Source organism: Mytilus edulis, chromosome 9 (genome assembly GCF_963676685.1).
Source record: "Mytilus edulis chromosome 9, xbMytEdul2.2, whole genome shotgun sequence".
Taxonomy (NCBI): Eukaryota; Metazoa; Mollusca; class Bivalvia; order Mytilida; family Mytilidae; genus Mytilus; species Mytilus edulis.
The window spans coordinates 62,787,160-62,814,324 of NC_092352.1; the positions used below are offsets into that span (position 1 = coordinate 62,787,160).

General features: G+C 30.8%; 2 protein-coding genes across 3 annotated transcripts in view; one reads left to right on the top strand and one right to left on the bottom strand.

Moving 5' to 3' along the window:
* The window catches only part of LOC139488772 (membrane metallo-endopeptidase-like 1), a 35,303-nt gene extending 23,359 nt beyond the window's left edge, over positions 1-11,944 (top strand). For both annotated transcript variants that reach the window (XM_071274662.1, XM_071274661.1), the window contains 9 exons: positions 585-701; positions 2,251-2,385; positions 3,325-4,051; positions 5,846-5,965; positions 6,611-6,741; positions 8,945-9,010; positions 9,536-9,628; positions 10,004-10,092; positions 10,805-11,944. In XM_071274662.1, the coding sequence (XP_071130763.1) occupies positions 585-701; positions 2,251-2,385; positions 3,325-4,051; positions 5,846-5,965; positions 6,611-6,741; positions 8,945-9,010; positions 9,536-9,628; positions 10,004-10,092; positions 10,805-10,904 (1,578 nt within the window). In that variant the 3' untranslated portion in view covers positions 10,905-11,944. The remainder of the gene's footprint in view (positions 1-584; positions 702-2,250; positions 2,386-3,324; positions 4,052-5,845; positions 5,966-6,610; positions 6,742-8,944; positions 9,011-9,535; positions 9,629-10,003; positions 10,093-10,804) is intronic.
* Positions 11,945-13,099: 1,155 nt separating this feature from the next.
* LOC139488771 (guanylate cyclase 32E-like) overlaps positions 13,100-27,165 on the bottom strand; it is a 49,978-nt gene continuing 35,912 nt past the window's right edge. The window contains exons 12-21 of the mRNA XM_071274660.1: positions 25,889-25,993; positions 25,093-25,164; positions 23,656-23,818; positions 19,708-19,857; positions 18,580-18,760; positions 17,641-17,781; positions 17,384-17,507; positions 15,952-16,294; positions 14,754-14,845; positions 13,100-14,186 (exon numbers count right to left, since the gene is read on the bottom strand). Coding sequence (XP_071130761.1) covers positions 13,743-14,186; positions 14,754-14,845; positions 15,952-16,294; positions 17,384-17,507; positions 17,641-17,781; positions 18,580-18,760; positions 19,708-19,857; positions 23,656-23,818; positions 25,093-25,164; positions 25,889-25,993 — 1,815 coding nt within the window. The 3' untranslated portion in view covers positions 13,100-13,742. The remainder of the gene's footprint in view (positions 14,187-14,753; positions 14,846-15,951; positions 16,295-17,383; positions 17,508-17,640; positions 17,782-18,579; positions 18,761-19,707; positions 19,858-23,655; positions 23,819-25,092; positions 25,165-25,888; positions 25,994-27,165) is intronic.

Below are 27,165 nucleotides of genomic sequence, written 5' to 3' on the forward strand. Positions count from 1 at the left end.
TGAAATTCCACTTTGGTTTGTGAGGGCCCTCATGGGGTTTTTGATTATGTGATTACTTGGCCGTTTTTTTAATGATTATTTGATTATTAAGCCAAATATTTCATGATTATTTGATTACCTAGGACTGTATTTTTAGTTTATGATTATTTGATTACTAAAGATAAGCAAATATTTAATGATTATGTGATTATATTGGCCAAAAAATGGTGATTATGTGATTACTAGGACCCCCCCATGAGGGGCCTCGTTTGTTTAGTGTCTATCTTAAATATTTGGTATTTATATTTGTATATTCTTTATTGCCATTACACTTGCCTTCTTCGTGTTCATGTATTACTCTGCGTATTGCTTTTTCTGATTTATCGTTTGGTGACGTGATCTAAGAGGGTAAAGTTTCGATTTCTTAATTAATTCGAACTTTCATAGACAACATAATTCTGATTATATTATAATAATTGTTGCTTTTAAATTCTTTATTTGAAAGTATTCAGTTGGAATTGTGTATATGCATATTACATAAAATGAGCTTTTGTTAACGATCTTTTTAAGATTAAAATATTGTAAGTCATAGACTTTCTTTACAGATTACCAACAGATTTTCCAACGATTTAGTTGAAGAGTTGTTTGCTCATGGAGTAGAAATCCCTAGCTTCCGTTACTTAATGCCTGCAGATTTCAACTTCAGATATCCACCAGATAAGGTAAAAAACATGAAAGTTCAAAATGAACACAGAGGAATAGAGGTGATATTGTACAGTTTATATAGTACACAACTTTTGTACTGTTAAGCTGAAAATAATCTTATATAACAGAGGAAAATGTTTTTTTTTAATGTGTTATGCTGTTTTATAATGCAGGATTTTCGATAAGTGGCATAAGACTTAAAGTATTCTGCCGATACGTCTGTAATCGGAAATTCTAACCCCCAAAAAATGAACTAATGACTTGTAATTTAGTTTTTATTTTATGTAATACAAGTTGATCAGATTAAAGTAAATCCACTGAAACAAAATAAAAATGATTCAAGCAAGGTTACAAAACAAACCGAATACTATATAACCCATACAAGATCAGAATAATAACAAACGTCTCTACTGGAACTTCCTTTAGACATATAATATATCTATTTTATTATTTCTTTATCGTAAAAAATTGACAGATAAAACATACGGAAAAGCATCTGTTTCTTGTAGTGCTAGAAAATGAAACTGAATCATTTGCATGGATTACAAAATCCATTGTGCCAATATCAATAATCATTTATCAAGTTCTCACATGACAAATACAAATGAAAGTTCAAAAACCCAAAGCTACGATTATTATGACAAATTACAACTAGTCACGGAGGAATGAAAGGATTGTATGTTTAAACCAAGTATTGGCTTATCAGTTAATATTTACATTGTTCTTTTGATGGTGTGATTTACAGCATGCTGCGCCAATCAAATTTATAAATGCATTTTCGAAAATATCAAATGATTCTTAAATTAATGCACTCTGTTTTGTCCGCGTATTGTGTTCGCTTTATTAGTTTGTTAATTTCTAATACAGTATGATATTTATGAAATATGGGGAAATAAACTAAAGGACAGATTTATTTCCATTCTTTACCAAAATGCAGTTTGTATAGTGCTGATAAAAAAAAACCAAAAAGTTTGTTTTCAAGCTTCAGGATGTGAAAAGAAAAAAAGACGAATGACATAATTTGAAAATAAATTATGATAAGATAAATATTTTCAAATTGCTTTCCAAAAAATTGGTTAATTTATTTATATAATGGTAAACATGGTAAATGAATACAAAAAGGCACGTTTACAAAATTTGAAACAGTAATGAAGTAGTCTACATTTGTAAAAACAGATGTAATATTAGAATAAATCAACATTGTTTTCTAAATTAACGCTTTGTGAAATGTCAAATTTATGACCGTAAGAAAATCACCAACATAGAACATTATCAACAGATGCTTAAAATCCATTTCAACAACAACGATCCACAAGTATATTTTATAAGAAATATCATCATTACAGCATAGACAATTTCTATAATATTAATTCTGTGCATTCGGGTGTGAAAACAAAGTACAAACATTTATTAGAGGATACCAATTTTACATTTTTTAACAAATACATACTGTATATTATAAATTTTAATAGCAACGTACCAATCGAGTAACAACAAATACACAGCTAGTAACGGCATGTTTGATGTAGGCTCATAATTATAAAAGTAACATTTTACAAATTTCAGGTTCTCCATGCTTATGAGTATTTTTTGTCTGAAGCGTTACTTGCTGTATTCGGAAACACTAGCTTTAACTCCGATGTTGATGGCTTACTTCAAGCAACAAGCGAGGTATTCGAGCTAGAAATGTCACTGAATAAGGTACGTATGACAAGATATACACACGTATGCGATCTGTACCATTGTTACAAAGTACTTGAAACTCATAAAAGACACGAATTTGTAGTGATTAAGTCTATAACACAATGTTGACTGCTGTACTTCAATTTTTAACATTTTTACTTATTATATCTGTTCATTTTGCTCACATATTGTTGTCAATATAAAGGATTTCTATTGAAAGGTAATACAAGTGAGAGCTTGAGCTAACTATAAAACCATGTTTAATCTACTATTTTCTACAAAAAGAAACGTGTGTATACCAAGTTAGGAATACGTCGGTTGTATTCCATTCCTTTGATGTGTTTGGGCTTTTGATTTTGCTATTTGTTAGTTTGACTTTCCGTTTCGAATTTTCCTTTGAGTTCGGTTCTATCAATATTTTACTTTTTTGACAAATTTCCGATAACCATCTTATAATTGCTTTGAATATGATGAGGAATACGAGGCAACAGTTGTTTACCAATGGAGACATTTGTAAATCTATTTTTGATATACCAAGAGATAACACAGAAGGAATATGAATATTCGGAGCATGACCGAATGAGTTGACAGGATAATCGTCTCGTGCTATATATACACGCATCACCCACTTGCAAATGTTAAGAAATGATCGAATATTTATAATTCACAGATAAATCCAATGAAAAACAACAAAAAGATCAGGATGATATTAAAGCAGAGATATGATAGAACAACTTCCGATACCAAATAGTTTGACACCATTTGTGAACATCAAAATCATTCTTGATCAGCAGTTTAATCTAGGAAAGTTCACACCAGTACAGAACATTTTTTAAACATTTTAAACCAATGAATGATACATACTATACAAAATTAAAGAAAACTTGATGTTCTAAAGTATTTGTGTGTATTTTTTTTAATAATGTCTTTCAAACAACCAACAAATTCTCTTTGTAGGTTTGGTATAACGACGGTGGAGTTAACTATTCCGAAGAAATATCGTTTTGCAAAAACAGGATGACAATATCTACCCTGCAACATTTATATGAAGGATATAATATTAACTGGATTTTATTTTTCTCAACTCTGTTAGATAAAAGAGTGGACGAGAACTTCGAACTATGCCATGTGGACCTTGTGTCTGACATTTCGTCTGTGATCTCAGAAGCGAAAGTGGAGTTAGTTATAAAATACATTTTAACTCATACTTTTGTCAATTCAGATTTATATAAATATGTATATAGACATTTTCCCAAATTTATTAAATCAACAAGTGTATATAAAACAAAAGATTCAGACTATAATAATTCATATTGTATATCATTATTAGCAAAATATTTTCCGCTATCTGCAATATTTTTATCAAACCAAAGCACGTACTTCGAAAGTGTGTCTAGGAAACTGTTTACCAGTATCAAAGAATCTCTTATGCAGACTATACAAGATCAGTATTGGATACCGGAGACTCAGCGAAATGACATAATATCACATACCATACATGTTAATTTATCTTTTAATTGGAATAACAATTATAACAAAGACTATAGCTATCTGACCAACATTTATCAGGAAAATGTGATAGGAGCATTGGAGAGTAAATATTCATCGGACATGAAAGGAATTCACTTTGTTTCTGCATTTGATCAAAGTATTGCATCTTATAATTCATGGAATAGAGAAATTGGTATGTATCTTTCAGAAGGTTTCAAATATTTCAATATCTCTCTCTTCAGAAAGAGAAAAATAACATAATTATTGTTAGATGTTTATGTATTGTTTATTTTCATTGTTAATTATATATTATATACTGAACGACTTTAAAAACGCAACACTCATTTTATTGATTTTTTTACCAAATCTTGTTTGATACTCTTACAACAACTTTTCATGCTTATCATACTTCTTTCTCTTTACTAAAAAATCAAAATCTGACTTACCTGTGGTTATTGAATATACCGAATTTTTGAAGTCGCACGAATTTCTTAAAGCGAAATTTTGGACCCATGAAAGATTGTTTCAGTTTTTTTGCTTTGTGAAACAGTTCTTTCAATCCTTTGCCTCACTTAAATCAGTTTAAAAATGTTGCATCTCCATATTGCCAAGACTGAGAAATAAAAAACTGAATTAGCCTTAAGAATACTGCTAACATGAAAACATAAACGTGCTGCAACCATACTGTATGAATTAAGAAACTCGTCTTACTGTCTTTCCGACAACGATACAAGTAGACAAGATGGTGGCCATCAATGAACAGATCAACGTGTAGTGACAATGAAACGTCAACAGAATTTGATTACGCAACGTCATTTGCCAGACATGTTTACGGCCGCAACGTCAACTGCTAATAAAATTGCCGTGTGCCATTGCGTACAGATTCATGCCATACATGTTTCACATCAACTGAATTACCAAAGAATCGACTGAAGGAAAACCTTTAAAGCCCTCAAGTTCCATCCGCATAATTGCCAAAACCAATTAATGGGTTGAACAAATGCAAAATCAGAAGGTGTAAAACAGAATCCAAAACATGTCGGACAGAATTTGTTGACCTTTCCAACAATCATTTTGGCGTTTGTAACAGGCAGTCATTGCTTTTGACGGTGACACATTCATTTAAAAATAACAAAAAAATGATCTATTGTTGCGTTTATAAAGTCAGTCAGTATATGTTTCTAAGCCCTTGGCCCATATGGGCGAAAAGCGCTTTTTCAATGAATAATTAGCCATGGCGTTGTCAGTTTATTTTCAATCTATGAGTTTGACTCTCCCTCTGGTATTTTTCGTCCCTCTCTTAAAGCCTATGGTAAATATTTGCAACTGACCGAAAATATCTTGAGGTAGACATGTAATATTTATTCATAGACAGGTGTTTTTACAATATTGTAGGTATAAACAACCAAGTATGCAAAGGTTGCAAGTACAAAAAACAATTAAGATGATCTGCGACCAAACTCTAAACAAGAACAGTATGATATATCAAAATAGTATCTGAATCAAATGCACACAGTTACTTAATCCCTAAGCACTTAACCTGATGACACAAAATCATTAAATTCTACACTCGTATTTCACAGTACAATTCCTTTACAGTCAAGGGTTCTAACAAAAAATCTGACCATTACGTTTCATTATGAGGTGCTTCAGCTTGTTGGACATTCGTGTTGATCGACCAACTGATATGATTGATAAAGGGTACCGTATAATTCATTATACATATTGAAAGATGTACGTCGTATGATTACCAATGAGACAACTATAAATCAAAGATATGAAAAAGGTCACCACACGGTCCTCAAGAATGAACAAATACCAATGCCGTATAAAAAACTATAAAAGGCCACGGATAACAAAATGTGATCATTCGAAAAGAAGAAAAAAATCCGGTCGGACTGATTAATTTAACACATTAACAAACGTAAAGATCTATCTTTTCATGCTTCCTGAATTTTTCACGTTTTTTTCTCTCTCCATTTTACAGAGATATCATCGTTAGGTTTGCAGATTCCCGCGTTTTACAATTCCTCTCCTGAGACGCTCCTTTATGGGTCTGTCGGAGGTCTTATATCACAGGCATTATCAGAAGTGTTTGATTTAAACGGTAAGTGTAATACTGCGTTTTGCATACATCGTTTTTGGTATGATTTTGTTTCGTACTTATGTTTATTATTTCAAACTCTTGTTCCTACAACAACTTTGCATGGAAAAATAAATGAAAAACACAAAACATTAAACACCAAAGGTCCAAGCGTAAGGAGGATGACTACTTTATGGGAAAATGAAAACTAACGAGAATCTGATAACAAAACTACGTGGAACTAAATACCAGGCAAGTGAAAACTATACGGGTCTAAAAGTAGAAAAAAAACCCAAATACAAATATTGCATCAGTTAAGTGTCCCCTTTACCAATTTCGAGACTCATTCATTCTATAAATACAAATTATTTAAACGATATGTTATGTTATGTCACTGATACTATCTTTACACAAGAATTGTGTCGTCCAGTAGTAGCCGTGTTAAATAACAATTTTGATGCACATAATTTTAAATCTGCCCTTTGTTTTTACATTTTTTTGTTAAAATTTCCAATATTGAAGTAGTCTAGTAACTTCCTGATCGCGTTTAAGTGGTTAATACAAAAAGACAGTCCCGTTATTTATTTCTTGATACAAATGTTAAATAAATTTGAAGTTTCACTTCATCCATATACCTGTGTTAAATCGTGATTTTTTGTTATCTTTCAGCTCTTCTTTCACACTATATTAGTGGTACCATTGATAAAAGCGTCGTGTATACAATTGCTCACCATCTAGAGTGTTTAGCTGAGTTCTACAATGCATATAAATATTCCAATGATCAAGGAAGAGTAATCCATGTAAGTTTTGTAAACTCTTGACTACTATTGGAAGTGGTGAATTGAAAGATCGAACTGCAAGTCAACTGTTTTAAATTAAATTTAACAAATCATCCTGTGTAGGTTTTGCATGTCCAACATGAGTAATTATCATTATCTGTCGTCCGTCATCCATCCGTTAATTCTTCACTTTCTAATTCACTATTCTGAAACAACGTTTGCTATTCCTATCATAAATTCATTGATTGCTGCTTACAATGAGTTTTATTAACCAAAGATTCCAATCGATATGATTGAATATAGTTATCAAAGGTACCAGGATTATAATTTAGTACGCCAGACGCGCGTTTCGTCTACATAAGACTCATCAGTGACGCTCATATCTAAATATTTATAAAGCCAAACACGTACAAAGTTGAAGAGCATTGAGGATCCAAAATTCCAAAAAGTGGTGCCAAATACGGCTAAGGTAATCTATGCCTGGGATAAGAAAATCCTTAGTTTTTTCGAAAAATTCTAAGTTTTGTAAACAGGAAATTTAATAAAATGACCACATAATTGATATTGATGTCACTCTTTGATATTTTTACTGCCGCCACCACGAGTTGGTTAACCATAATACTATATCTGGTATGTTTCCTTATATACTTCCCTTTTTACTGCCGCCACCACGAGTTGGTTAACCATAATACTATATCTGGTATTTTTCCTTATATACTTCCCTTTTTACTTATTCAACGTGGCCATAAAACATAATCCTCTCATTTCAATTATATAAAAATAATATGGCAACCAAAAAGAATTATTGTATTATAAATTCTCTTCAAATTGAACCACAGGCCGCTTCTGTAGAATTTTAAGTTTAAATATAATGACAGATAAACCCTTTACAAAGCCCCTACTTACGGCCATAAACTCCTGTCTGTATCTTTGGAAAATCACATTGTGAAATTTTTCTTCTACGCGAAACAACAAAACCATCATGAGTATAACTGCATAGACAATCTTTCATAAAAAATTATAAATATAAAACGATCATTTCAGGAGATTGTTCTCAGCTCTTGATTTGTAAATTTTTAAATGTCTCATCTGAAATTAAAATAAATTCAAACACTTTCAAACTTGACAGATAATATTTGAAAGCCCACACTGATCGGATGGGATACATTTCTGATATAATATAAAACAGTTACCGTAGCGCAATAGGAAAATTATATTTCTATTTCCTCTCTGTGACTAATTTGAACCAAACTCTCCAGGGAAATATGCATGGACTGCCATTAGTTATAATCTATAATTTCGATATTAAACCTGGCGGAAACTGAAATTCAAGATGCAGTTGTTAATTGTGTTTGGTCAGTTATTAAAACTTTTAGAAAGTCCAATGAACAACACTTATTTTTAACATCAAAACATCGGATGAATAAATTGCGAAAATAATACCACATAGAACCCTTTTCTTCTTAACTAAATAGCCAATCTGAACCACACGTAACAGAGATAGTTTATCGAAGGTACTTCATTTTTTTCATTTTGTAGTGATCCGTCCACAAGAGGTAATCATTGAATATCTTTGTCAATTTTGAAACTTCGTAACTCTCTTTGAAGTTTACAGGATATATTGGGTTCAGTCTGTACTACGTCTCTGTTTGATTAGTTGCCACATGTGGCACTGAACCAAATGGAAAATTACGTTTAAACATGAACCCTTGAAAGTAAATTCACAATCAAGACCAAGTTTCCATAAAAAATGTAACGAAGTTTTCAATTATTTTGTTCTATTCGAGAAAAAGAACCCCAACATTAAAATAACAGAAGCATTTCTTTATTCAGACTGGTAAATTTTCAATTTCTTCATTGAATGAGTTATAAAGTAAAAACTTACAGACTAGGAATGCTGATATGGACATCTCCACCGATCTCGTGGTGACAAACTTGACAGCAATGATGCCTTATAGGTTCCATTGAACCCTATGTGTAAACCATTTTCCTTTTTAAACGTTTTTATATTCTAGCGTTACAGTTTTTGTAGACGTAAACACTTTATTTCTAATGTACAAAATTTAAAAAATAATCCTGGTATCTATGATGATCTTATTCTCTGAAACTGCCTTTTAAATTTATATCTTGTTTTGAGGTAAAACGTAAGACTACCTTTGATAGGTGCAATATTATGTTTTTTGATTCAGTACGGCTATGAACATATTTGTTTTATTTTACATAGGTTCGTGGAGATTTAACAAAAAGCAGTAACTTTAGAGATATTTTGTCAATACACCTGGCACAGAGAGTAAGTATTGATTACCATAAAACTCTTAAGTGCACAATGCATCCGCATTTTCCATGAGATGTTAACCAGATCTCCACGTTTCATCTTATTTCAAAGTTCCCTTTGCTTTCAATTTGTAATGTGTTGATCATTGATATAAGTATTAAATTATGATGTAGTATAATTCCATTCCTATATATATGTGGGACATATCAACGATACGCTTTAGCTATTAACAAAATCTCCGTTGATCAAAATACTCATTTTTAATTATGTTAAAAGTCAATTGACTTTATTTGAAACAAGACAAAAGTAATATAGTCTTTACGTTATTGTCCTCATAGAACTTATCATTTGACAATGGTTGGAACCACGCTAAACGTAAGAAAGAAAAATTCCGATCTTATTTGGCAATGTTGGCTTAGGTCAGTTATTTTTGCTTTTATGGCTTATTTTCTTGTGTAATAAATGGTCCTCATAGGAACGCACTTTTCATTATGTTTAAACTTGAAGTTCAAGTATAAAATATTTCCTTTTATATTTCAGACATTTCAGAAAGGTCTTCCATTAGCCAAAGTACCCGACTTACCTGGTGTTAACTACACAGAGAGTCAAATATTCTTCATATCTTACGCACAGGTAAGGTCCATTATATTGAGAGCATTAAATTGTCAATGAATACTACCAAAACAAAAATGACTGGAAAAGTTTTATTATTTAGTGTACGGACGACAATGAATTTTGGACATTGGCTCCCATTTATATTGTTTAATGAAATTTGATGTCATAAAAGGTCGCGAATGAGGTTCTGCCATCAACATCATATTTCCTTAATGACAGTACATGTTGAAGACAACTACCAACAAACTTATGAACGAACACAAACCAACTTTACTGATGATTTTATTGAAAAAACTTCTTGGAAATTTTACATGTTATGCTAGAGTAAAGTATTGTACACATTTTTGAAATTATAATTTTGACTCTACTGAACTCTTTTTTCCATTTATGTAGCTTTTCTGTGAAAAAGTGACACCAAAGGGTATAACCCAATATTATGTAAACAACGAAGCTAGTAAGACGCCATTGCCAAATGAATTCAGGTTGGTAGTTTATATTGTTAGTAAACCAGATTAATATATATATACACAATCACAACATTTGTTTTCAATCTTGTATATACATATGAAGAAACACAAGGACTTAATCTTTGTATTATTTTTCGACGATGGGGTTGTTTAACGATTTTGACAGACAATGGTGCTGTTGTAAGGTCGGTAAATTTATATTTGTAAAGATAAACAAAGACAAATGCAATGTGATGCAGCATCTTTGTATTTTTTAATCCACACATAATTAGAAATCAGAAGTGTACTCCGCATACATGAAAATTATCAATTACTCAAATATTATTTGATGATCAACAAACTGAAAACAAAATTTACTAACAACTTTATTTATTTACCGTAAAATATTATAAACCTTACCAAGTTATGTGCGTTCCTAAAACAAAAATTTATGGAATTATCAATTGGCAACCATGACAATTTATTTGTAGTGTGAATTAATTTGTAATTTGACACATGATGTGTGACGAATATAGTAACGATATTCATGATACCAGCAGAGTCATTTCTAAATGTATATGAAAAATCATTATTAAAGATTCAACTCAAATCAATTAAGCACCAGTTGTAGTAAAAAACAGTAAATGCAAGTTTTCGCAATTAATATTAAGATTGAATATGTAGTATTAATATGAAGTATCATGTTGGAATTGCATCATTCTAAAATGATCGGTCTTTTATATTTCAGAATTAAAGGAATGATGTCAAACATGAAACATTTTGCAGCTGCATTCCATTGTCCAGCTAGCAGTCCAATGAATCCACAAAACAGATGTCCACTGTTTTAAATCGTGCAATTATATTATTTAACTAAACTCTAGACTCCATGTCTTGTTAAACAACTAAGTGATGATATTCAGTTCAGTGTTTTAAAAATAATATAAACTGACCGAAGGATAATTTAAACTTGGATGCAATATTGCCATACAAATATAGTGATATAAGATATGGTTATTAAGTTGTGTTTGGCTTGATTACAATTATAGTTTTTAGCTAATACATCATTTTGTTTTGTATTAAGACATTTTTCGCATTATGGAAAGGCTTGTATTGTTTAGTGCTTTTGTTTGTGAAAGTATTATGCTGTATGATGAAGAGAGATAGTATGTGTAACGTGTGTAATAAGTGTTGTCTAGATCAGTCAGGTGTATTTTTTCGAGGTGCTATTTACGTTATAATATATTGCAACTATAGTGAATGGCACATCAGTTATGTGAAAGTGTTTATTTTTGTGCTTTACTGATATCGATATTCCTAAAATTCGCATGTAATAATTTCAAGATAAGCGTATTAATAACAATTTGTGTGTAAGAAAGGCAGAGAAAAAATGTGACTTTCGGATATATTTTAATGCGAATATTAAAGAATCATTTATGGTGAGCTTCGGCTTAGAACATTTTAGTGAAAAAACAGTGACACATTCCTTCAACAGAAAATAGACAAGTATCAACCCAGCTGTATTGGTATAAATTTGCATTATTGATCTTAGTGCGGACAAAGTGTGTAAGCGAGTCCACATTAACGAAACGTGTAAAACTTTTATAGAAACATTGTTTTGCTTTTCTAAATGCGGATTTTGGTGTTTGCTGTTGCTGATGATGATAACTGCATTGACTGGCGATCAATATTTTAATTGTCATACCCAGATTATTATTTATAGTTTATTCACGGGTATATTTGAGATAGATGAATGGTACGTTATGAATGCATGTTGATAGAGGAAAATAGTATAAGTTTGTCAGTATTATTTTTTGTTGATTGAACACCGTAATATTAAATCATTTTGTTACTTTATATATACAAATAAATTTTATTGCTATTTTTCAAACAGCGCTATTCTTTTTGAGCAGAGATAGAGTTTATTCCCTAGACTCTGATTTTATGAAAAGAACCATCTAAATCTAGATATCTCGAGCTTATAGATTGATATCCACTAGTTTACTCAAAATATAGTTTATTATAGTGAACAATAATAGATATTATATCCATACAGTGTGGACGAGTGGTCTTAAATAGTCGCTAGCCTGTCAACACTGAGGTTGAAGTCCGAACTCCCCACGCGGCAGGTACGTCTGGCTCCAATCAGATTGACAAAGGTTGTCGGTTTTACAGCCGAATGTTGGTGTTTCTCTCCGGGCCACTCCGGTTTCCTCTATACATATGAAAAACTTATGCGGAAATAAGGATTGTGTATCGATTACGAAAATGTAAACAACTTATTTCGGAAGAAATTGTTCGTTTTAATGAGTTTTGTTAAAATTTTTCGTTGCATGACGTGTTTAAAACAGTACTTGGCGAATTCTTGCGCCAATAAAGTATGTTTCAAAACCATCTATTTAATTAACTAGCACTTCTTTTCCAATTGTAATTGGTTATTTTTTAACGATTATTGATTTCCTTCTAACTCAAACATCTTTAATAAAAATTCTTCGATTAAATGATGAAAATCAAAGACAAACTGATTTTTATTATGACCCATAATGATTTTCAACCAGAGATACGAGGAGGATGTCAACTTTGAGATTGTTTTTCGGTGTCTAGTAATGGGTTTTACACAACTATAAATACCATTTTACACATTCAAATATATGTAAAGAATGAATGCAGTTCCAACAAAATAAACAGCATATATATTACAAACCACACATCTTGTCATAGTGCTCTCCCCTTTACAGCTTCTAAATTGCTTTAAGTTTTAAAGAAAATAATACTAGTATTGGGCTTACTTCTTCGCTAATCATTTATTTGATTTCTAGCAAAGAACGTAAGAAGAAAACACAAATTTAAAAACATAATCAAAATTAAAAAAATGTAATTAAATTATAAATTGTGATCAAGTGATGAGCAAGATTTGAAGATAATTTTTACACTAAATACTTTCATAAAAGACCTCAGAATAAGCAACGCATATTTATAAGCTGGACAAATGAACACGAATCTGAAACAATACTCATAACAGTTGCATTCTGATAAAAAAAATATCCAATATGTTACATTATATTCGTTTAATCATAAGATTAGAAGTAAATGTTTAACTTTTAATAATTTCAGATGTTTATAAATATAATCGAACGTACACACATAGATGAAATGTAAGACTTACCAATATGAACATATTTATTCATTTCTGTTTTCTAAAAAAAGTCATTAACAGAGCATGCGCTACGAGGAACCAAGGCAATAATGTTTTAGTTTCTCATGCATACATAATTGTTTTTCATTTCATCTTTAAAATAACAAAAACCAGAATGATTACAGTTAATACCTTCAGTTTTCAAGCATTGAGTATTGACTACCATTATTGAGAACTAAATTGCTGAAAAATCTTATTACAGTGCAACAAAGTATTTGAACATCTGATAATTTTGAATAATTCTTACTGTGATAAACGGTTTATGTTTTTATTTGCTTAGTAAGCCAAAACAATGGGGACAATCATTTGATATATGAAACAAATACATTTCATCAATGAGAAACACACATTTATACCAGGTTAAAATAGTCACACGTACTTAGATCATGCAAATAGAACAGCCATTCATCTCAACATAATTTTACAATAATTCGGATTGTCGGACCAGTAAAATATAAACATGGCACGATAACATTTTTAAGCTAAAGAACATCTACTCATCTTCTATATTAAGCGTTAATGGTGCATGCTCATATCGTGGTGAAAGTTTCTGTGATGGAGAAATCAAGGGAGACAACTCAAATGATTTGTCTACCTCTATTGACATGTCGACAGAACCCGAGCCTTTATCACGAAAATCAACCCGCTTTGCCGCAAAACTAGGAGATGAATGATCTACCGTATGTTTTTGTTTTATGCTACTTCCTCTAGATTTAGAAGGCACAATTCCATTATGTCTATGTAAATCGTTTGATATTGTTACTGAGCCGTGTGATAGAGCTGATGGATCATCATCGCCCATACAGTCGTAATTGTTATTGCTAAAACAATGCCAAGCAGATTCCGTACTTTGTCCTTGTTCAGACTGAGATAACCTATTAAGACGACACATTTTGTCCTCTCCAGTCACCCAATATGTAAGGACTTCTCCTTTTCCCTGAAAGTAAAGCCATGATAAAATATCAATAGGCATTCCTTTTATAGTGAACCAAATGATATACTGTAAACCAACTCATTTTCGCGGATACTTTATTTCGCGTGTTATCCTTTCTAGACCACTTCGCGGCTATTTAATTTCGCGATTATTTAATTTTCTTTCCGTATTTTTAAAATAGGGCAAGATCCTAGTTTAACATATTCGCGATGATTTATATTCGCGTTATTTTTCTTCTCGCGAAAGTCGCGAAAATAAATCGCTCGCGAAAATAAGTTGGTTTACAGTATGTCTTACAAACATACCTGTTTTTTTAAATGAATGCTTTGTTGTAAGAAGAACTGTATACTCACAAATTTTAACACACCTTTGTTTACATGTTAATTCTCAGTAAGCGTGTAACTAATTACTTTTCAATCTCTTCAAATGCAATATATACTTATGTCATTCAAGTTAGAAAAATATATGATTTAAGATGACTCTTGTTTGTTTCAAACAAATGAACAAATATTGTACTGAACGTTACTGTGGTTATGTTTAGAATGGAAATACATTTACACATGACTTTACCTTCATTGAAACAAGTCCTCTCTCTTCTACAGTGTATCCATGAAGTTCATCCAGATAATTTTTGCATTGAGAAGAACAATGAATTTTTAGTGCTAAAATAAAAGAAATACTACTAATTGTATTTTATGCTGTTTTCAAGACTACGTCAAATGAGAGAACAGTGTAATTTGTCCCTTTTCTTAAATATATGACAATTCTCTTCTATTGATTGAAATTCAGTGGTATTGTGATTTATGCTAAATTTACGAGGAATATAAGGAAAAAGAACTATGGGCAATCCGGAGAGACACACTACAGAAGAGACATATCGTATTTGTCGTTTGTCCTGAATTCTGAAATTCTTATAAACGAAAAGAAGTTTGATTGTTTTTTGTTAATAATGCTCAATTTGCAGATTCATTAGTATTGCGATATTTTGCTTACTGACATATTTGTTCGTTTTAAAAGTGATTAAGATTATAACACAATGGTGACTGCTGTTCCCCTAATTTTGACAATTTTACATATTGTGTCGGTTTGTGTTGTTCACACATTGTCGCCAATATTGTAAAATTTTACGTGACTGTCATACACAAACGTACTAGTATTAAAAAAAACGATACATTCACGTGAAATCAATAATTATTTCAGACAAACTACTTCACTATATAGTCAACCATAATTATTTAGCCTTTTCCAACTGCTTTTTACGGTTTGTTCATATGTTCTGCTGTAACACCAATATACAAGGACATGGGAAAGTAGAGCGCCTAAAGTCATGATTAACTCATTCACATTCGTAGATAGATTTCTGATATAAAACCGTATCAATTATTTGTATTTTTAAATTCATTAGACTTGAAAGCAGTCGAAGACAAATTCAATAGAGACACAACTGTGGCAGATGCGAGACAAATAATATGTTCACAACATTTCTTAATTAATAAAAACCTCTGATATTTGCTTGTTCATTGGTTATACATTATTTTCAATGTTTCTTATGATTGCGATTCTCTCCTTGCCTTACTCATTTTCAGTTATGATTCAGAACGAATTTGATAAATAGTGGAACATTAATTGTTTCCATAAATTTAACGAACCGCTAGAGTTATATCTGAGATTAAAAAAAGAAACTACGGCATATATTATAAAAAAAAGAATATGGAGAAAAACAACTACAAAGATGTTATTCGAGCTGGTTACAGGTTTGTTAACTTACGTTCGCCTGTTGATTCCATCCTTGAAGTTGTATTTACAGTGTCACCAAATAAACAATATCTTGGCATTTTGTGTCCTACAACCCCGGCCACACAAGATCCAGAGTGTATACCAATACGTAGTTTGAGAACATCATTAGGTCGATGTCTTATCTTAGACTGTTTAATAGCTTTTAACAAATGTAATGACATTGAAGCTATTTCACCCGCATGATTGATTCCATTCCGTTTCGGAAGACCTGAGACCACCATATAAGCATCACCAATAGTTTCGACTTTATAAACATCGTAACTTTCGATAATAGAGTCAAATAGAGTATATAAGTCATTCAGTAAATTAACTACCTATAAAATATAAAATAAAAATTAATGCCCACTTCCTTCATATAAAATATTCTGTAAAGAGTAAAATTAAAAAAAACTCCAAGGAAAAATTAATTCGTAATTAATTACTAGTTTGTACGTGTACTATGCTAGATATTTCTCTATTTTTCTTTCTTTCTTTCTTTCTTTGATTTGATATGTATGCAACTTTTTTTATTAATCACAATGTAGTTTCATCTAGCAATACTGAATATAATACCATCAAACGTTGATTTTTGAAAGTTTAAGTAAAGTTTCTGGTTTGGCTCGACCAAAGCCAAAACAATATGAGCACAAATATTTGGGTTATGATTGTACTTGTAAAAACCAACACGGTCTTGAAAATTTCAAAGTAAATTAATTAAAGAAGTTTGAGTTATTTCTCTTTATACATCATTTCTGTCGATAACATTTACTAGAAAGCCTCTATGGTAGATTAGGAAAAAGCATGACAAGATCTAAAAGAGGGACGAAAGATACCAGAGGGACAGTCAAACTCATAAATCGAAAATAAACTGACAACGCCATGGCTAAAAATAAAAAGGACAAAAAGACAAACAATAGTACACATGACACAACATAGAAAACTAAAGAATAAACAACACGAACCCCTAAGTATATATAGATTATTAAGATGAATGTATTTTGTGTTTCAGAAAAGTTAAAACTTTCATGGATTATAATGTGCATTAATGTCATCTTTGGTAAAATACACTACCTTAGTGCATATATATTTAATCCTTCTATTGTCCAAACTAATTATTTACATTGGGATGCAACTTTTAAAGTTGAACATACTCAGAATGATTGTCTTGATTTAAACCCAACGATGTTTGCTGAAGAGCTATAATGTACCTTAATATATAAGTAAAGTAAATGGGTTTGGATCCAAAAGGATGAAAACAAAAAAAGGAAGTTTAAATGTAAATCGGTCTATTTCTTTGTGGTGTTCGGTTTCAATCGATTTATATGTATCTTACCTTAGGTCGATATGTTTGTCCTTCTGCCTTATCATTATTAATGCCACTAAATACCATAATTTATAATAATAAACTAGGAAGTATACGTTACCTGAAATGGTGTACTTTCAGATGACAAAGCAGTAAATCCACATATATCACTGAAGTATATTGTGACAGAATCAAATGATTCAGCCTCTACTTCCTTTCCTCTTTTTAACTGTTCTGCTACCAACCTTAATAACAAATAGGGTGTATGTCAGTTCAATGCAAATAAAGGCAGTTTAAAACAAACCATAATAAAATTCACATAATTTAGTAAAGTTACAAGCTTGTGACTAAAGTTGTATTCATTGCAAACTATCTTACTTGGGTAACATCTGATGAAGTAATTCCTCAGTTTTCTTCTTTTCTTCAATCAGCTGATCTGTTCTTTCGTCGACAAGCACTTCTAAGTTGCTGGCATATTTCTCCATTATTGCTATCATATTATCAAAGATATTAGCTTTCCTAAAAGAATAATTTTAAATAGCAAGAAATGAGAACCAATAGTATCATACCGAATCGGTTTTTTTATATTCTGCGTATATATGCCCTCTAAAATGCCAAATCTCAAAACCCTGACTAAGGGACATATGGAGATTAACTCAACAAAGAAGGAATGGAATAATCGGGCATACAATTGTTATATACTTCACATTTTAGATTATACTCCTAAAATAATCTGAAACATTATATTAGTATTGATAATGATGTGCTTTGTAAAACGCGTTGTAACGCTATATAAAGTGCTCATCAAGTCGCGTATGGTAGATATGAGTGTAGTGGGAAGCGGATTTGATGCTTTGTTCACTTTCGCGTGGGACAGTTCCAGCTAATAAAATTTGTATTGAGCTAACAATATTTACATACAGTAAAATAGTTTGCATTACTTGATAAGGATAGTATTAAAAAAAATAGATACAATTGTAAAATTTTGAAGTGAATACTTTAAAAAAAATGATTTCTTCAGTCATGCATACATATGAAATTTACTTTCTTTCTGGTTATGTTTCTTCATTTTAAGTCATTATCATGAACAAAAAACAATTTGAAAAAAATAAATTCCAATGACTTTGAAAAACTTGGATCCGTTGTTTATTAACACAAGAATGTTCATATTTACCTCGATTTCAGTAAATATGATATTAATTAATTTGAATACCAAATTTATCCTATCCGTCATAACACTCTCACATTTTAACATCAAATTTTCCCTTAGACAGACGACATGACAAAAGAGATGAAATGCCTACTGTTTTTACTCACATTCCTTTCTGCAATGATTTCAATCTCGTCCGAATAGTTTTTAAATCCGGACGTCTTTCAGGAACCTCATCCCAGCAATCTTTAATGACTTCCGTAACGAACTTTGGGGCTGTATCTAGTTCAGCTAGACGTGGACGGAAAGGAATGTCACCATCATTTTTTCTGACTTTAGTTATGATATCTAAAAACAAAACAAGTACATCATGCATCATTACTTCAACGGAGTATGACATTAAATTGTCTCATATTATTTAACTGAAGTAATAACTGTTGTTGTTGATTGAAGTGCATTGAAATATGAATTTCTCGATGGAACCAATATTTATGAGCCTTCTATCTCAAAAATGGGAGGCTGTAGAGTCCTATTGATTCAATTGCAGGTTTCATGGGATATTGAACTTACAAGGTTCGACTGGGGTGTATAGAAATGTTCATTTCTGGAGTTCTCTCGGTCTGGTGTGGGTAGGGATTACAAAGAAGAACCTACTTTTTGTATTAATGAATTTGTTTTCATCCTGAGTATGCGCAATTACAATCACTTTTTTTGTAATTAGTAACTTAAAGAAGACAAATAATGGATTGAATCCTCAGATACACTTCTTACAAACTGATGCTGATAAACAGAACTTAAAGTGTTGGTAAGAGTCAGAGTGTGGTCTTTGATACTGAGTCTAAACACCAGATGAAGTTCCAGTCAGCATGCACCTAGTATCTTGATAAAGCTATATATCGCCTGATTAAAGCTCTCAATGGTGACCTATCGTTGTTAATGTTTGTGTCAATTTGTCTCTTGTTAAGAGTTGTCTGTTTGACAACCATACCACATCTTCTCATTTTTATATGTAAATATCTGTTTAGCCGCATATTGTGCTCTATTCAAGATTTTACAGTTCTGATATCCACATGAAGGTCATTGAACGCTTTTGTGATTACTTATTTATTCATAAAGCACAATTTTCGAAAACATCTACTATTTCAGTTTATTTTTTTCTAAATGTAAAAGTTGATTTTCTGCTTTTGTTGTGATAAACTCTGTTGTTCAGTTCATACGAAATACATTAGTTTATATATAACAAGCAACTAATTTATTCATTATATTGTGCAAGTAAAGCATGTATTGCATATTACCTTGTGGAGGCATGTCCATGTCGCCATATGGTCCCTTACGACCATGGATTTCATAAAGTATGATGGCAAAGGAATAAATATCCCCTTCTAGTGTACCACATCGGGGTCTCTTCTCCATTCTAAGCAGCTCAGGTGCACACCATAACAGATCTAAACAGACATTAAGATTTATATAGTTTAGGATTGTAGCAGTTATAAAGTGATCTGTACGATGTTTTATTTGTACATTTAAAGACAACTTTTTTTAATGTTAATATGTAGTTAACATAGATGTGTTGTCACATTTAATGTTAACATGGAGCTTTAAAAAATGCAACAGTACTATACCGCAGTTATCAAGTGAAATTTACGATGCTTTATTTGTACATTTAAAAAATACTTGCCGATGAGTCTTGTTGGATATTTAATGTTAACATGTAGCTAACATAGATGTATTGTCACATTTTATGTTAGCATGTAGCTATCTACAGATTTGTCGTCTCATTGGCGTATTTTTGTGTCTTTTTTTCTTTATTCATATAAAAAATGTTTGCTTTATTCATATAAAATATCTGTTCAATACTTTTAAGGTTGCTGTTTATCCTTTATTACCGGATCTTTTTTAGAGCGAAAACATTGTTCTATTGACATTTTTATTGTCCGCCAACTACGTATAGGTGTTTGTTTGTGTGCATTTTTCTGTATGTATATTAGAGGTAGCAAATTTTGAGTAAAAATATATACAGCAGAGAAACATAAGAAATCTGGAACATCATATATATATATGTTGGATTAATGTAAAGCTGTAGGAATAGCTAAGTATGAAAAATTATTGTTTCATAAACATTTGTATTGTGTTAAGAATTTGTATATAGTCAAATTTGTAAGACAATGGAAACATTGCAATGTTCTTTAACAGTCCACTATATAGAGAAGATCGTTTATAAAGAGCACACAACTTTTCAAGTACATAATCCCCAGTGTGGATCAATTTTCATATACAAAATCAGTGTACGTCCAAATTATTCGTAACAAATACTATTTGCTGTTTCAGTTTATAAGCTCTTGTTATCTTGCATTTCATGATAACAAATAGTTTATGCGATTTTATAAAAAAAAAATATTTCATGGAATTATCTTCTATAAGCAATTGATTGTGTACTGAACTGTGTGTTCCTTGTAAGAATGTTATTTTAAAGATATATACAAAAGTTATGAGCAAAATAAGACATATAATGAAAAGAAGGGATATTAATTTGTGTAAGGTATATATATTCATAGATTAATCTAAGTATCAACATCTTACCATTTATTTTATTCTCTGTTTAAATGACAACAAACAATATTTTTGTGTTCGAATTAAGGCATATTCATTGAACAAATATAAGTATATAAGAAAATACCACAAACAATTTTTTCCAAGCCATTATCATGTGGTGGTTAAATAAGAAACATAACCAAAGGTTACTGTTTAATTATATGAAAATATTCTTATCATAATTCTAAATTTAGAATGAACAGATATGTAAAACATAACAAATATTCTTTGTGTAAGTTTTGCTTATGTGTGTACACTGGTTTGTATGCATACGTTACCTGTTTGAATTAAAATAAAATTATGAGGATTTTTTTCTTCAAAAAAGGACTTTCAAAGTATCTTTTTGAAACCCTTTTGTTACCTGCTTAAAAAACACTTTTATTTCTGATATGGGCTTAAAACCTTTTATTTCTGATATGGGCTTAAACAAACTTACCAATGAGTAGATTTTACAATGATTTCTTTTTTTTGAATTTTACTAAATGACGAAAGAATTAAGATTTCTCCAAAAGGTTTAAAAAAACAAACTGTTTATACAACCCACAGAAACTTGTCAATTCCCCCTGCTGTCAACCTTTGACATCGAACGATCAGTTAAATAATGTCATACAGAACCCAAGTAAATGTTTGTATTCTGCTGAACACGAGTTGACTTAGATTCGCTTTGGTTATACTTCACACTTCACCTTTAAATCGTTCACATATGGTCATTGTTATATTATAGTTCGTTTCTGTGTGTATTACATTATAACGTTGTGTCGTTTGTTTTCTCTTATTTTTGAGTGTAAATTCACATTGCGATAAGACGTGTCACGGTACTTGTCTATCCCAAATTCATGTATTTGGTTTTGATGTTATATATATATGTTATATTTGTTATTCTCGTGGGATTTTGTCTATATGTTTTACATTTTAGTGTTATGTCGTTGTTCTCCTCTTATATTTAATGCGTTTCCCTCGGTTTTAGTTTGTTATCCCGATTTTGTTTTTTGTCCATGGATTTATGAGTTTTGAAAAGCGGTATACTACTGTTGCCTTTATTTAACGCATTTATACAGTGTCTATGCGTAAAAGATTTTTGTATATCACATTTGCATTCTCAATATTAAATATTTCACTGCAACATCGTCACACTTGATTATGGAGAAACGTATTAAACCACACCACATTCTGTATGTGTCTTTCTCAAGTCAAAATCCTGAATTTTACGAGTTTGGCAGCTGCATGTCTGGCATTTTATTTCGTCTATTGTTATGTTATATTTCATGCTGTTATTTTTATTTTTATTCGCTCTTTGTTGAAAACAATACAGTGACCCAAATTTGTTCACATCTTGATCTTTTGTAGCTGGTAGATAGTTGTGATCATACCAAACACAAGGTTTTGTTTCATATTCACCAGGTTACCTCAATATTAAAAACTTGAAAAGACAAAAATATGTGATGCTATTGAATAATAAAAGTCTGCCGTTCTACCTAAAAAAAATTTTTTGATGAATATAATTAGACACATTTACTGTTGCCTAACATAGGCTAGAGACCGTCATGACATTTTAATTTTATTCTTAATAGGTTAAATTAATTAGTTTGAAGTATGAATCATAGCTTAACTTTATTTGGAATTTGATTCAGTTGACTAACTCCATATAATGATCTGCAACCATGCCATATAACAATTCATATTGCTTTTTTGTTGCGTAATTTGTATCTGGGAATTTTGTTAAATGCAATGAACTACGTGTTATTATTAAATAAATACTCATTAAGTCGATAAAATGACATTTAATTCAATCGAAGCAGGTTCTGATAAGTAATCAGTGCAGTAAGAAGTATATCTAAATTAAATTTGCAGTGACACATTGGCGCATTTAGTGCAAATTACTTGTTTGTCTAATACTTCCCTCGTCTGTGTAAAAGATATATTTGTATACAATCAATAAATCTCTGTGTAATGCAACATTGAATCGTGAAAGTTTTTCTTTGGCAATTTTTTTATTTTTAATAAGAACCGACACAAATTTAACTCAAGTCCAATTGTCCTTTTAAACTCCAATGCTTATAAAAACTAGAGGATGTGGTATGATTGCAATATAGAAACGTTAATTATCATCCGGAGACCAAATCGCATAGAAGTAAGTTAATATTAGTCCCCGTACGGCCTTCAACAATGAGCTAAACCCATCCCGCATATTTTGTTATTTTTCGTTGGTTTCATGTTATTACAGTGTTTATCGTCTAGTTATACTTTTCAAAATAAGTACTCCACAAGCTAATAGCTACTAATCGTATTTTCCTACTTGAATGTTTAAAATATTCCTCGTAATTTTTTTCCCTATTTCCAAATAAACTTCAAATTTAACCTGGAATTGCCATTGCAACAAATCATAAAAAATATAAGTTATAGTGATGTAATCACCATTATAAAATTCTGTTCACCTCTGGTTACATCTATAACGAATCTATTTCTTATGAAGCGTTTATTGACTAATTTTTATAACAGGGTGTTAAATTGAACAAATCTTACGAAGAACTTCATATTATAACATACTTTGAGTGTCAAACTGTGTATAAAACAAAGGTTTGACATTGCGGGGTATGAACACAGGGATTTTTTTTTATTTGCTTGTGTGTGGTACTTGAATCACAACCTACTTCTGCAATAAGCATACTCTTCCAAGTCTTCTATTGCTCCGTTTAGAAATTCACACATTCCAAAATCGGAAATTTTCACTACCCATCGACTATCCACCAAACAGTTAGAGGACTTCAATCTGCCATGAGACTTTATTTCAGTATTGTGCAGAAACATGAGACCCTACAATCACAGTAAATGAACAAATTGACACATTGTGCAAGCCAAAAATTCTAAACCTGGAAATTTTTCTGCAAAAAAAATTAGGATTAATAAGAATAAATTAACTTTTACTTTAAATGTTAAAAACAATTAATAGACTTGCATTTGATAAATAGAAAAAAGAGGCAGTCGAGCTTTTTATTGAGATCACAAAATAATTAGTTAAAGCAATTTAATACATTAAGTAATTTTTGTAAAAAATTCATTGCAACCCAGCTGTAAATTATGAAGGAATTACGGAAAAAAGATTAGGAAGTATTTTGCAGATATGACAAAGTTCATGTTTTGCTCTGTTAAAAAAATAGAAAATATATCTGATGGAAAATACTATTAAAGAACTGTTATGTTATTAGGTATGATTAATTTGCTGAATGTATCAATGAAATATTGTTATTGATTGAGAAGGAGTTGCTAAAAAATTTGAATCACAGACGACTTCCCAGCTACTCACAGAAATGTTATTAATCAGATAACCAGGGGTAATAACTATTGACGATAGCCTGTAATGTGTTAAAATGTAGATTCAAATTCAAGCTATAATTAACTTAAAAGAAATACATAACGAAGATAATACTTCATTTCCGAATTAATTACCCTCAGTAATTACCGGACTAGTTAAAACATGTATAACTCACATTCATTAGCAGAGTATACATCAAGTTTTTATAACTTTATCAAACAGTCACGAGATCGGGATTAATGATCAAGTAACGCATTTCTAGAAAGGAAGCGTCTTTAATGGTTCTTAAAAAATCCTTAATCTATAATAGAGTAAGGCTGAAATAAGCGGAAAACAATATCTTTAACGGTGATGTTGTTTTGTCAATGATATATGACGGATAAACTTTGATTTTAACAACATTTTATTCCACATCTTTCTTTTTTGCTTGTGTGTTATTTTTGTCGAAAAAAAATAAGAAGATACAAAGGGAATATCAAGTAGAAGATATCATAATGGTACAGAAAAAAACGTTTTTTGACAAAGGCATGGAAAAACATTTAGATTAAGGCATATATCTCCCTCATGAAAGTTATCAAGTTTTGATACATTGCCCGGCTTTGGCTAGCCTACACTAATTTTCCTTTTTTGGGGTAAATCTCTTTATCTTTGTATTTAGGCTTTTCAAGTCTTTTGGCATCGAGCATCACCTAAGAAACATTATTGCCGAAATTCGCATCTAGTACAGAAAAAAATGGTACAGTTAATGTTATTTGACAAATATATAAAAACTTACTCGAATTATATCAAATACAATGGACGCAATGAACATTGAATCTAGCTGAATGTCATCATTTTCTAGGACATCCTACAAAAATAATAGAAGACTATATTAAAACTCATTTTACTTTATTATATCAAATAATTCTAATTGAAATCAATGTTTTCCTACAAGACATTTTCAAAAAAATATCATTAGATCAACAAAGATATACACACTATTTGTCTAAAGTTACAAAGTTGTTATCCTAAAAAAAACCTACAAGTTAATTGATTGTTGTCTCATAAATATGATGTTTGACAACAGTCGCAAACAGTGACGAGTTTTAAAACATAATAACGTCGTAGATTCTTGAACTGTAAGGGTTCCAAGACCTTCGTTGTATACCAAGTAGTCAATTCTAAGACAACCGTGTACAAGTTACTTATATATTTAAGTATATATGAACAAAATGCAGACACGCACATGGAAATTTTAAGAGAGGAGGTACATACCAAAGGGATATTCAACCTCAAATGTAAAAAACAAACTGACAATGCCAAGACAATTACCCATTGAGCGACCAACAGGTTTTACTTTTCGTCAAATAACAGCACATTTTGCGTAAAAACAAAATAATCTAATGAATTCTAATGAATCGTCTTGAAAATTACATTTACTGAAATGTTTAAAATCTATATTTAAGTTGGATTGTCTCGGCAGCACAGTTTCTGTTTGAATTAAAAGTTTTTGTACAAACAATTGTAATCAATTTTAGAAGAAAAAATCTCTTTCATACTTTAGTATATATCTGATAGACAAAATTACATACTTGTAGACTTCCTTTTGAACAGTAAGCTGTGACAATCATGATCACTGGACTATCAATACAAGCTCCGAGGAATGGATTCAAATTATCATGGCGAAGTTCCCTCATCTATAAAAAAAATGATGATAATTTAATCCACTATTTTCTATATAAGGAAATGCCTGTACCAATACAGAAATATGGCAGCTGTTTCCATTCGTTTGATATATTTGAGCTTTTGATTTGCGATTTGATGAGGAACTTAATTTTTCGATATGTTTGTTATTTTCATTTTCTATTTCCAAAACATTAAGACAACAGATCATTTCAGCGAAGTTTTTATTGAGAGTTTTCAAATAATGTTTCTATCGTTCAATAGTAAATTGTAAACAATAATGTATATTGCTTCAGTGTTTATTCTTTTGGTTTTCAAAATGGTATCTGCATTGTTTAATTCTCATGTTTACTGTGTTGCAATATTCTAAAGCTATTGAGAAAAAACTACCTTGTTATTCTATTATTTAGTCAGTATAAGTAACAGTGTATGTAAAGTGCGGATCCTAAAATACCATTTTCACTGTATATGCCATGCATTTCTGATGTAGAATGGTAAATAAACAGACGAAAAAATTATGATTTTTGAAGAAAATGAAGAAAATTGTTATAAATTGTTATATATTTAGTAATGAATAATACAAGTTATACAAAGTAAGAGATGGGAACCGGTTTTTATCGCGCCGAGAGCCATCCATACGTGAAATATATACCGAAATAGGTGAATATTTAGGACGTTTTACGAACAAATCGTGCAGGTGATTAAAAGCTAGCAGGAAAGATGTAGTTGCAAAAAAATATTTATGACAACACAATTATTAATGTTGTATAACGTAGAATAGCTATTGTTATTCAGTTTGCCCATATGGTATTGAATTCCACTATGATGCTATCTTTATGCGAGTCATGTTTACTGTTGAATATTGATACTTTACTTTCATTTTCACTGTAGAGCGATTCATTAGTATTGTATATGCGGTGCATTTTCACTGTATGAATAATATTAATTTTTATGCATTAAATTCCAAATTCAGCCGACTTGCACAAACAATAATTAAAGTAAGAAAAGGATTTGATAGTGCTTACTTTGAGATGAAAATTTTGATTGAACACTCCAATAAATTCAATAGAATTAATATTTTAAATTATTTCAAATAAAACACATCGTTGTCATAATATAACAATATGTGAATCATTTCAGAGTTGAAAGTGTTTTTAGATTAATGCAAAATATTTTCAAATGCATG